This window comes from Rhinopithecus roxellana, chromosome 7 (assembly GCF_007565055.1).
Source record: "Rhinopithecus roxellana isolate Shanxi Qingling chromosome 7, ASM756505v1, whole genome shotgun sequence".
NCBI classification, from domain to species: Eukaryota; Metazoa; Chordata; class Mammalia; order Primates; family Cercopithecidae; genus Rhinopithecus; species Rhinopithecus roxellana.
Genome location: NC_044555.1, coordinates 67,167,230 through 67,180,228, shown reverse-complemented (window position 1 = coordinate 67,180,228; position 12,999 = coordinate 67,167,230). Strand labels below are relative to the sequence as shown.

General features: G+C 40.1%; 1 protein-coding gene across 8 annotated transcripts in view; it reads left to right on the top strand.

Moving 5' to 3' along the window:
* Positions 1-12,999, top strand: part of CASK (calcium/calmodulin dependent serine protein kinase) — a 403,174-nt gene that overhangs the window by 271,532 nt on the left and 118,643 nt on the right. For all 8 annotated transcript variants that reach the window (XM_030933848.1, XM_030933849.1, XM_030933847.1 and 5 more), the window contains exon 9: positions 7,385-7,468. In XM_030933848.1, coding sequence (XP_030789708.1) covers positions 7,385-7,468 — 84 coding nt within the window. The remainder of the gene's footprint in view (positions 1-7,384; positions 7,469-12,999) is intronic.

The window sequence follows — 12,999 nt, the reverse complement described above, 5'->3', positions numbered from 1 at the left end:
ATCAAGTCAGCTTCATCCCTGGGATGCAAGGCTGGTTCAACATACACAAATCAATAAAAGTAATCCATCATTTAAACAGAACCAAAGACAAAAACCACATGATTATCTCAATAGATGCAGAAAAGGCCTTGGACAAAATTCAACAGCCCTTCATAGTAAAAACTCTCAATAAACTAGGTATTGATGGGATGTATCTCAAAATAATCAGAGCTATTTATGACAAACCCACAGCCAATATCATACTGAATGGGCAAAAACTGAAGCATTCCCTTTGAAAACTGACACAAGACAGGGATGCCCTCCCTCACCATTCCTATTCAACATAGTGTTGGAAGTTCTGGCCAGGGCAATCAGGCAGGAGAAAGAAATAAAGGGTATTCATTTAGGAAAAGAGGAAGTCAAATGGTCCTTGTTTGTAGATGACATGATTGTATATTTAGAAAACCCCATCGTCTCAGCCCCAAATCTCCTTAAGCTGATAAGCAACTTCAGCAAAGTGTCAGGATACAAAGTCAATGTGCAAAAATCACAAGCATTCCTATACACCAATAACAGACAAACAGAGACCCAAATCATGAGTGAACTCCCATTCACAATAGCTTCAAAGAGAACAAAATTCCTAGGAATCCAACTTACAAGGGATGTGAAGGATCTTTTTAAGGAGAACTACAAACCACTGCTCAACGAAATAAAAGAGGACACAAACAAATGGAAGAATATTCCATGCTCATGGATAGGAAGAATCAATATCGTGAAAATGGCCATACTGCCCAAAGTAATTTATAGATTCAATGCCATCCCCATCAAGCTACCAATGACTTTCTTCACAGAATTGGAAAAAACTGAAGTTCATATGGAACCAAAAAAGAGCCTGTATTGCCAAGACAATCCTAAGCCAAAAGAACAAAGCTGGAGGCACCACACTACCTGACTTCAAACTGTACTACAAGGCTACGGTAACCAAAACAGCATGGTACTCATATCAAAACAGAGATATAGACCAATGGAAAAAGAACAGAGCCCTCAGAAATAATACCACACATAACCAACCATCTGATCTTTGACAAACCTGACAAAAACAAGAAATGGGAAAGGGATTCCCTGTTTAATAAATGGTGCTGGGAAAACTGGCTAGCCACATGTAGAAAGCTGTAACTGGATCCCTTCCTTACACCTTATACAAAAATTAATTCAAGATGGATTAAAGACTTAAATGTTAGACCTAAAACCATAAAAACCCTGGAAGAAAACCTAGGCAGTACTATTCAGGACCTAGGGATGGGCAAGGACTTCATGACTAAAACACCAAAAGTAATGGCAACAAAAGCCAAAATTGACAAATGGGATCTAATTAAACTAAAGAGCTTCTGCACAGCAAAAGAAACTACCATCAGAGTGAACAGGCAACCTACAGAATGGGAGAAAATTTTTACAATCTACCCATCTCTGACAAAGGGCTAATATCCAGAATCTACCAATAACTCAAACAAATTTACAAGAAAAAATCAAGCAACCCCTTAAAAAAGTGGGTGAAGGATGTGAACAGACACTTCTCAAAAGAATACATCTATGCAGCCAACAGACACGTGAAAAAATGCTCATCATCACTAACCATCAGAGAAGTGCAAATCAAAACCACAATGAGATACCATCTCACACCAGTTATAATGGCAATCATTAAAAAGTCAGGAAACAACAGGTGCTGGAGAGGATGTGGAGAAATAGGAACACTTTTACACTGTTGGTGGGACTGTAAACTAGTTCAACCATTGTGGAAGGCAGTGTGGCAATTCCTCAAGGATCTATAACTAGAAATACTGTTTGACCCAGCCATCCCATTACTGGGGATATACCCAAAGGATTATAAATCATGCTGCTATAAAGACACATGCACACGTATGTTTATTGCGGCACTATTCACAATAGCAAAGACTTGGAACCAACCCAGATGTCCATCAATGATAGACTGGTTTAAGAAAATGTGGCATGTATACACCATGGAATACTATGCAGCCATAAAAAAGGATGAGTTCAGGTCCTTTGTAGGACATGGATGAAGCTGGAAACCATCATTCTGAGCAAACTATCGCAAGGACAGAAAGCCAAACATCACATTTTCTCACTCACAGGTGGGAATTGAACAATGAGACCACTTCGACACAGGGTGGAGAACATCACACACCAGGACCTGTCATGGGGTGGGGCGGGGGAGGGATGGCATTAGGAGCTATACCTAATGTAAATTACGAGTTAATGGGTGCAGCACACCAACATGGCACATGTATACTTATGTAACAAACCTGCACGTTGTGCACATGTACCCTAGAACTTAAAGTATAATAATTTTAAAAAAATGTATAACATGAAAAATAAATAAAAGTAAAGCTTTTTTAGGCCGGGCGCGGTGGCTCATGCCTGTAATCCCAGCACTTTGGGAGGCCGAGGCGGACTGATCATGAGGTCAGGAAATCGAGACCATCCTGGCTAACATGGTGAAACCCCCATCTCTACTAAAAATACAAAAAAAAATTAGCAGGGCATGGTGGTGGGCGTCTGTAGTCCCAGCTACTCGGGAAACTGAGGCAGGAGAATGGAGTGAACCCAGGAGGCGGAGTTTGCAGTGAGCCGAGATTGAGATTTGAGACTCTGTCTCAAAAAAAAAAAAAGTAAAATTTTTTAATTAAATAAAACAGGAATTATTTCTTTGATAAAACCACCAAAGAAGGTTCTGTTCACTTATTTCACATCAAAAAAGAATTTGAGTATTAGACCAAGGAATATGTTAATGTCTTATGACTGTTAAATTATATCTATTTAACACCTTTATCTCTCTGAATTAATGATACTTGGTGTGAATATTCCAACAAAAGTAGAGCATCTAAGAGTATATTTTCCTCACAGATGGTTGAGCTCTTCTCACACCCTCTGTAGCCTTAATATATAGACTGTAAAGTATATTGTCATTTAAAAAAAAAAAGTGAAATAGGATATTTATATCAGGCTAATCAATTTGAATTTTGGGAAATGAACACACCAATTACACGTATTTTCCAAATCTTATATGCACAAGGGACTATGAATCATGTACTTCATTAAAGTGCAAGGCACATTACTATTGAATTTTTTCTGAATTCATGTTATATTATTATTATTAGTGTCAGGAGGTACTATTTAATTCAGAAAAAACAGCCTGGCCAACATGGTAAAATTTCATCTCTACTAAAAATACAAAAATTAGCTGGGTGTGGTAGCACATGCCTGTAATCCCAGCTACTTGGGAGGCTGAGGCATGAGAATAGCTTGAACCAAGAACACAGAGGTTGCCGTGAGCCAAGATCATGCCACTGCACTCCAGCCTGGGCAACAAGAGTGAGTCTCTGTCTCAAAAAAAAAAAAGAAAAGACAAGAGATAACAGACTTTTTTTTTAATCTTGTGATTTTACTAGCTTAGAAAATAATTTATATCATAATTGAAGCATAATTTTATTTAAAAAAATACATTTTGACTCTGTCCTTAGTGAATGGTGAGCAGAAAAGGTGTTTGCTAAAAATAGAGTTCACAGTCAGATATGTAGTAAACTTAAACATATTTGCAATATGTAAAGAATCCTCAGAACTCAATAATGAGAAAACATACAAACAACCCAATTCAAAATGAGAGAAGATTTGAACAGATACTTCAGCATAGAACATATATAGATGGCAGATAAGCACGGGCAAAGATGTTCATCATTAGTCATTAGGGAAATGCAAATTAATGCCACAATGAGATACCTGTACACATGTATTGGAGTGGCTAAAATAAAAAAGACTGACCATACTAAGTGTTGACAAAGATATAGAACAATGGAAACTGATACACTGTTAGTAGGAATGTAAAATGGTATAACCACTTTGGAAAACAGTTTGGCAGTTTCTTAAAAGTTAAACATACTTCTATCATATAGCCCAGCCATTCTACTCCTTAGTATTTACCTAAGAAAAATGAAACACTTCTTCATACAAAGACATTAATGTTCATAGCAACTTTATGTGTAATAGCCAAAAAATGGAAACAACTCAGGGTCCGTCAGCAAGTGAAAGGATAAATTATGGTACATGCATACAGTGGAATACCACTCAGCGTTAAAAAGGAATGAACTATTGATACATGCAACAACATGGATAGATTCAAAATCATTATGCTATATGAAAGAAGCTGGACAATAGTGAGCACATACTATATTATTCAATTTATATAAAAGTCTAGAAAATGCAAACTAAGTGACAGAAAGTAGATCAGTGGCTGACTGGGGATGGGGATGGGGGCTACAGAAGGGCATGAAGATACTTTTGAGCATGATGGATGTGTTCATTATCTTGATCACAGTAATGGTTTTATGGTTGTAAATATATGTCAAAACTTATCAAATTGTACATTTTAAATATTTGCAGCTTATTGTATGTAATTATACCTCAGTAAAGCTTTTTGGAGAAAACAAAAAAATATATATTCAGAGTCTATCTCTCTTTCACCCTTTTTATTATTTCCAACTGGTTTCATCCACCATCATCTTTCACCTGGATTACTGCAAAAGCCTCCTGACTGGTCTTCCTGCTTTTTTTTTTTAAAAAAAAAAAAAAAACCCTCATCTCCTTCCAATCTATTCTCGGCACAGCCACTAATGTTGCTTTAAAGTTGAGGGTTGAAGGCTGGGCATGGTGGCTCACGCCTGTAATCCCAGCACTTTGGGAGTCCAAGGCGGGCAGATCAGGAGGCCAAGAGATCAAGACCATCCTGCCCAACATGGTGAAACCCCGTCTCTACTAAAAATACAAAAATTAGCTGGATGTGGTGGTGTGCACCTGTAGTCCCAGCTGCTCGGGAGGCTGAGGCAGGAGATTTCGCTTGAACCTGGGAAGCGGAGGTTGCAGTGAGCCGAGACTGTGCCACTGCATTCCAGCCTGGCGACAGAGCCAGACTCCACCTAAAAAAATAAGATAAAATAAAAGTTGAGGGTTGAAAATTTACCTATTAGTTCTCTAATTGCTCTGACTTGGACATCTTGTACTATGTTGAGTAAAAGTGAGGGAAAAAAAGAAAAATTACCTATTGAATACAGTGTTCACTATTTGAGTGATGGGTATACTAGAAGCCCAAACCTTACCATTATGCAATATAACCATGTAGCAAACCTGCATGTGTAACCCCAGAATCTATAAAAATAAAGTCAGATCATGTCACTCTAGCTCAAGACCCTCCACTGGCTTCCTCTCCTACTCAGAATAAAAGCCAAAGGCCCGCATGGCCTACCCAGCCTTGTCATCTCTCTAATCTGATCCACTATTCTCCTTGACCCCTTCACATCACTTCACATACATTAGTCTCCTGGCTACTTGTTGAAAATTCCAGACATACTCCGTCCCTTGGGCCTTTGCATTGGTTATTTTCTCTGCCTAGACCACTCCCTCACCTCTTCTAAATGTCACTTTCTCAATTGGGCCTACTTTGACCACCCAATTTGTTTTTGTTTTTTAGAAATGAGGTCATGCTCTGTTGCCCAGGCTGGAGTGCAGTTGCAGTCATGGCTCACTGCAGCCCTGACCTCATGGGTTGAAGCAATCCTCAGCCTCCCGAGTAGCTGGGATGACAGGTGCATGCCACCACACCTGGCTAATTTTTTAATTTTTTCATAGAGACAGGTTCTTGCTAGATCTTGAACTCCTGGCCTCAAGTGATCCTCTCATCTCAGCCTCTCAAAGTGCTGGGATTACAGACATGAGCCACCACACCCAGCCAACCACCCTATTTTAAATTTCAATGTACCCAATCCCTCCTACCTGCTTCACTTTTTTGCGTTATTCCATAGTACTTTTGACATACTCTATAATTTACCTTTTTTGTGTTTTCTCACCTTCTTGCACTAGAATATGATCTACATGAGGGCTGGAATCTTTGTTGGTTTTCCTTGTGTATGCCAAATGCATAGGACAATGCATGGCATATAATCAGCTCTTGAAATATTTGTGAAATTAATGAGTACTTATAGCATATGAATCCTCAAGATACATTGGCAAATTAGAGTAGGACCAAAGTGAGGAGAAGAGTAAGAAGAGGTTTAAAATATACATGACGGGCCAGTCACAGTGGCTCACATCTGTAATCCCAGCACTTTGGGAGGCCAAGGTGGGAGGAACCCACGTGAGTCCAGGAGTTCAAGACCAGCCTGGGCAACATGGCAAAACCCCATCTCTACAAAATATACAAAACTTAACCAGGCATGGTGGCACTTGCCTGTAGTCCCAGCTACTCGGGAGGCTGAGGTGGGAGGATTGCCTGAGCCAAGGAGGTTGAGGCGGTGGTGAGCCAGGATCTCACCACTGCACTCCAGCCTAGGTGACAGAATGAGACCCTGTCTCTAAAAATATATAAATAAATAATGGGGGATTCATTTATTTTTGAAACAGGGTCTTATGCTGTCACCTAAGCTGCAGTACAGTGGTGAGATCCTTGCTCACCACAGCCTCAGCCTCCCAGGCTCCAACAGTCTTCTGCCTCAGCCTCCCAAAGTGCTGGGATTACAGGTGTGAGCCACCACACCTGGCTTGCAGTGAGCTATGATCAGACCACTACACTGCAGCCTGGGCAACAGAGGAAGACCCTGTCTCAAAAAAACAAACAAAAAAATAAAATAAGTGTGTCCTAATTAGAAGAGTCTGTAATTGTTATAGTCCATGACAATGTAGAATGCTGAATCAGTTGTGGAATTGATTTTTCAAATGCTTGTTTTACCTGGCAAATACATCAAAGGTAACTTGAGGCCAGGCACAGTGCCTCACACCTGTAAATCCCAGCATTCTGGGAGGCCAAGGCGGAAGGATCGCTTGAGCTCAGGAGTTTCAGACCAACCTGGGAAACATAGCAATACTCCTTCTCTATTAAAAAACAAAAAAGATTAGCCAGGCATGGTGCACTTATATCCCAGCTACTCAGGAGGCTGAGGTGGGAGGATCACTTTGAGCCCAGGGGTTCAAGGTTGCAGTGAGGTATGATTGTGCCATTGCACTCCAGCCTGGGCGACAGAGTAAAACCCTGTCTCAAAAAAAAAAGTAACAATGCCTTTATAATAATTACGATTTGTTATTTTAGCCATATGTATGAAATTTATGTGACCTATTATTTCAGCCCTTTATTGCTGAAAATGAAATATTATTTTATTACTATCAGTTTAACCTTAATGTCCCTCATTTCAGATTGCTTACCAGTATCATGGAATAAAATCTCCAATCTAAAATTCAATCTGAGTTTTCTATTTAAGAATTTTAGCTTTATTATTTGTTTTAGATTAAGCTTCTGCACTTTTGTAAACAGTTATATATGTTCATTATCTTTCATCTTACATAGGAGCGGGATCGTTATGCCTACAAGATTCATCTTCCAGAAACAGTAGAGCAGCTGAGGAAATTCAACGCAAGGAGGAAACTAAAGGTAAATTAAACAAATCAGCAAAAAAGCCAAGCAGATATAGTTAATGATCATGTTTTTATTCTGTTTTGGTGCCCATAAATATGTACTAATGCTGGCCATTGTTTTTGTTATAGCTAAATTCTCATTTCCAAAAATTACCACCACTTCAATAAGATTTTGGCTTTTTAAATTTTTTTTTTTTTTTTTTTGAGACGGAGTCTCGCTCTGTCTCCCGGGCTGAGTGCAGTGGCCGGATCTCAGCTCACTGCAAGCTCCGCCTCCCGGGTTTACGCCATTCTCCTGCCTCAGCCTCCCGAGTAGCTGGGACTACAGGCGCCCGCCACCTCGCCCGGCTAGTTTTTTGTATTTTTTAGTAGAGACGGGGTTTCACCGGGTTAGCCAGGATGGTCTTGATCTCCTGACCTCGTGATCCGCCCGTCTCGGCCTCCCAAAGTGCTGGGATTACAGGCTTGAGCCACCGCGCCCGGCCGGCTTTTTAAATTATTTAAGGTAGTATGTCAGTATGAGTCTAAACAATAAATTATAATAGAAGATTAGTTGTATTTTAGATTTGTCTTAAATTTATAGCAGAGATATATTATTATCCATTATTATTGAATATAAATCTAGACCATGTTTTTTAAAACTTAAATATTTTGACAAATGTATGTTTATTTCAATGGAAATAACTTTGAATTAGAATTGGAACTAGGGGCCGGGTGCAGTGGCTTATGCCTGTAATCCCAGCACTTTGGGAGGCCGAGGTGGGTGGATTGCCTGAGGTCAGGAGTTCGAGACCAGCCTGGCTAACATGGTGAAACCCCGTCTCTACTAAAAATACAAAAATTAGCCTGGCGTGGTGGCGGGCACCTGTAATTAATCCCAGCTACTCAGGAGGCTGAGGCAGGAGAATAGCTTGAACTCGGGAGGTGGAGGTTGCAGTGAGCTGAGATAGTGCCATTGCACTCCAGCCTGGGCAACAAGAGCGAGACTTCATCTCAAAAAAAAAAAAAAAAAGAATTGGAACTAAGATTGAACAACTATCAGAAAGCAATAAATAAAATCTTACACTACCTTGATCTACTAGAAAATATTTACAGCTCAGATCACTTTTCTCACCTTCTTTATTCTTCCCAGGTGTCTTTCTCCCTCTTACCACTCTCCCTATCCTCCACCTCACAGAAAAAAAAAAAAAAAAAAGAAGAAGAAAAGAAAACTGGTAATCACCCCATATGGGGAGTCCATTTGACTTTAAAAGGTTCTGAAAAAGACCAAACATAAAATAATGGAATCTTTTCAGCACTGAGAGAAAATGCTATGAGAGAGCCAACCCTCCAGAGTAACAAAGAAAAATTGATTATCTTAACTTCTTAAAATTAATTTATGTTTGACTTACTTTTGATACTGAAAAATGTTAACTGTTCTCTAAGTGGTTGATTGGATAGTAGTCTTCCTTAGTCACATGACTCCTGCCAACTATAAAACTTTTCTTCTTAAGTATTTTCAGATAAGGGCCGGGCTCGGTGGCTCAAGCCTGTAATCCCAGCACTTTGGCAGGCCGCGATGGGCGGATCACGAGGTCAGGAGACCAAGACCATCCTGGCTAACCCGGTGAAACCCCGTCTCTACTAAAAAATACAAAAAAAAACTAGCCAGATGAGGTGGCGGGCGCCTGTAGTCCCAGCTACTCGGGAGGCTGAGGCAGGAGAATGGCATAAACCTGGGAGGCAGAGCTTGCAGTGAGCTGAGATCTGGCCACTGCACTCCAGCCTAGGCAACAGAGGGAGACTCCGTCTCAAAAAAAAAAAAAAAAAGTATTTTCAGATATCCCATAAATTCTAATAATACTATGAATTTATTTTTCAACCCCTGAAGTTAGTGAATTATTACGTGTAACTCTAGACTTATAAAAACATTTATATGAATTTTGAGGAAACTATTAGGCCTCAATATTATCCTATAGACCTGAAACTTTTAACATGGTACCCACTAGCCACATGCAGCTATTTAAATGTAAATTAATTAAAATTAAATGAAAGGTCAGTTTCCCAGTCACACTAGCACATTTCAAGTGCTCAATAACCACAACCACATTTGGCTAGTAGCTACTCTGTTAGACAGCACAGATGTAGGTCATTTCCATCATTACAGAAGGGTCTATTCAACCGTGCTCCTATAGAACAAGGGAAATATTAACGTATCATTGTTGGTGTTGATTATTCCCATTTTAGCCTTTCTCCTCACTGATTTTGCAGTCAAGGGTTCAAACTGACTCTTCTCTATTTGCTTTAACAGTGGTTGGCCAAAATAATTATTAATGATAAGCCATTATTGAGATGGTACTCGAGGAAGTTTCCCAAAACTTTTATTCTTTTTGCCTTGATATCCACCTAAACCTGTGTAGCCTACAAATAAAAAACTCTTATTTTCCGTGGTGAAATTTGGTCAACTGTTTTTGAAGTTAGTTTCCTCCCCAAAGGAACTATTATTATACTTTTTTGTCAACTCTTCTGTAAGTCCTTCTAAACCTAATGCTGCTTTGGCCTCATGTGACATTACACTGTATGGGGTTGAACCTTTCATTGCCCTAATACAGACATTTCACCAGAGGGCTTGGGCTTGCCCCATCACAAGAAACACATGCTGTACTTCTCCCAGGGCCACAGAATCAGACTTGGGCCTAAAATAGCCAAAGTGGTGACTAAGATTCGTTTGGACAGGGCCAAGCTGTCAAAACAGAGGGGTCATGTGGATTTACCACATCCCTTTGCAGGGCTATTTAAAGTTTTAAGACCCACCAAACAACCTAGAACTAGGAGCATCAGCAGGGTCATTAGTGAACGTGCTTGGCTTCTGATAAGGCTGTATTCTTTTGAGTAGTTGAGCCACTTTGTTAAAACATGTTACACCTACCATCCTCAAGGAACTAATTCTCATTCTGCCTCTTCAGTGGACTTCTAGAACAGAGATTGCAACTTTCTTGGCTTTCAGAGTTCACCACACACTTTATTTTCACACAACTAGGTGCTCATCCTACCCAGACACTATTCTTAACCTCCTCAATGGTGGGTGACAGTTGAATTTGTAATGACTCCCTTGGAAGTGCTTAAAAGGAAGTTCACAGAAAGCATTAGAAAATTACTTTTGTGGCCAGGCACAGTGGCTCACACCTGTAATCCTAGTACTTTTGGAGGCCAACGCGGGCAAATCGCTTGAGCTCAGGAGTTCGAGACCAGCCTGGGCAACATGGTGAAACCCCATCTCTACAAAGTATACAGAAATTAACCAGGTGTGGTGGCCGTGCATGCCTGTAATCCCAGCTACTTGGGGGCCTGAGGCAAGAGGATCGCTTGAGCCTGGGAGGTGGAGGTTGCAGTGAGCCAAGATCGCACCACTGCACTCCAGCCTGGGTGACAAAGTGAGACCTTGTCTCAAAAAAAAAAAGAAAAGAAGAAGAAAATTACTTTGGTAACTTAGTCATGATGGAATGATGATAGAAAAATGTATTTTCCCCATTTTGGTTACCACACGTTTCATGTGTCAAGTTTTTTCCTCCTAATTCATACTAAGCTCTGGAATTGTAATACTTCAGTTAAAAAAAAAATCCTCTAGATAACAATACTTTCTTTAATAAACTACATAGTTCTGAGCACAGAACTGAATATGAGGATCATATTTTCTCAAACTGAATATTAGGATACATGAGACAGACTGCATGATCTCCAGGCTCTGTGGAAAATCTGTGCTCTGTGGTCTGGGGCTCTTAAGGAGGCACACCTGTACTCTAACCCTGGCTGTCATCTACTGAAGGAGGTACTAAGGAAAGTGGTAACTGTGGGTATCTGAAGATGTCTATCCAGAGAAGACACAGGAGGGAATGTATTCTGAAGTCATCCCCATTGCTGCTTCAATTATTTCTACCCCTAGAAAGCAAATTCCCCACAGTAAAGTATGCTGAAGAAATTCTATACAAATAGAAGCAATATTCTATGTTAGGGTAAGTTTATTGCAGTCCATTTAAGAGATGGTGAGTTGAGTCCACGTGATTCAGTTAAGAGGATAAAATCATTTATTTCCTATATACAGAAAGCAAGGATTTCGAATAACTTTCTACAGTTTTTCTTTATTATTATTGTTTTTTTGTTTGTTTGTTTGTTTTTGAGACAGAGTCTCACTCCGTCGCCTAGGCTGGAATGCAGTGGTGTAATCTCGGCTCACTGTAGCCTCCGCCTACCAGGTTCAAGCGATTACCCTGCCTCAGCTTCCCAAGTAGCTGGGACTACAGGCACCACCACATCCAGCTAATTTTTGTATTTTTAGTAGAGATGGGATTTCACCATATTGGCCAGGCTGGTTTTGTACTCCTGACCTCAAGTGATCTGCCCACCTCAGTACCCCACAAAGTGCTGGGATTACAGGCATAAGCCACCGCGCCCGGCCTTTATTAATTTTGCAAATTGCAAAAGTATTCTCTGACTTACTGATTGGTCTCTTGTGTTCCTGAACTGTGCATAACTACAAAAGGTTTGTTTAAGAGTGCCATTTTCTAGTACTGTATAGAGCTGTACTATCCAGTACAGTAGTAAATAGCCATATGTAACTATTTACATTTCAATGTTAATAAATTAATATTAAATAAAATGTAAAATTTGGTTGCTCCGTTGTGCTAGCCACCTTTCAAATGCTCAATACCTCGTGTGGCTGATGGCTACTGTATTAGGCAGCACAGGTTTAGAAAATTTCCTTCATCACAGATAGTTCTATGGTACGGTATTGCTATGGAGTCTTGGTACCTGCAGAGAAATGCTTATACACTAAGCAGCACTTTTTGACAGGTCAACCAGGAAGCTATAATAGATACTTTTTGGCAGTCTTCTTTCTGTTAATTCAACAAAAACTAACTTAAAGATTTATCAAAGACCTTTGTGCCTTAATGAAACCCAGCATTTACATACAGTCCTCTCTGTAGTAAGGGTTTGTACAAAGGCAGTAAATTGAGATAGCAATCGTTGTGGGCTTCTGCTAATCGGAGCATTAAATCTAGTATCGAAAAGATAACCTTTGAGCCCGAGCAACATAAGGAGACCCCGGCTCTACAAAAAATAAAAAATTAGCTGGGTGTGGTTGCACACACCTGTGGTCCCAGCTACTTGGAAGGCTGAGATGGGAGGATCACTTGAGCCTGGGAGGTCAAGGCTGCAGTGAGCTGTGATCCCACCACTGCACTCCAGCCTAAGTGACAGAGTAAGACTCTGTCTCAAAAATAAGCGGGGTGGGGACCTTAATTCTAAAAACTGAAAACTGTTATTCTGGTATGAACAGTTCCACAAATATTCTGGTATGAACAGTTCCAAAAATAATAAGTGATTTTGATCTTATATATTGATTTTACAAATCAGTTAATTTGTGATTTTTTTTTTTAAGAAATACAGGCCGGGCACGGTGGCTCAAGCCTGTAATCCCAGCACTTTGGGAGGCCGAGACGGGCGGATTACGAGGTCAGGAGATCGAGACCATCCTGGCTAACCCGGTGAAACCCCGTCTCTACTAAA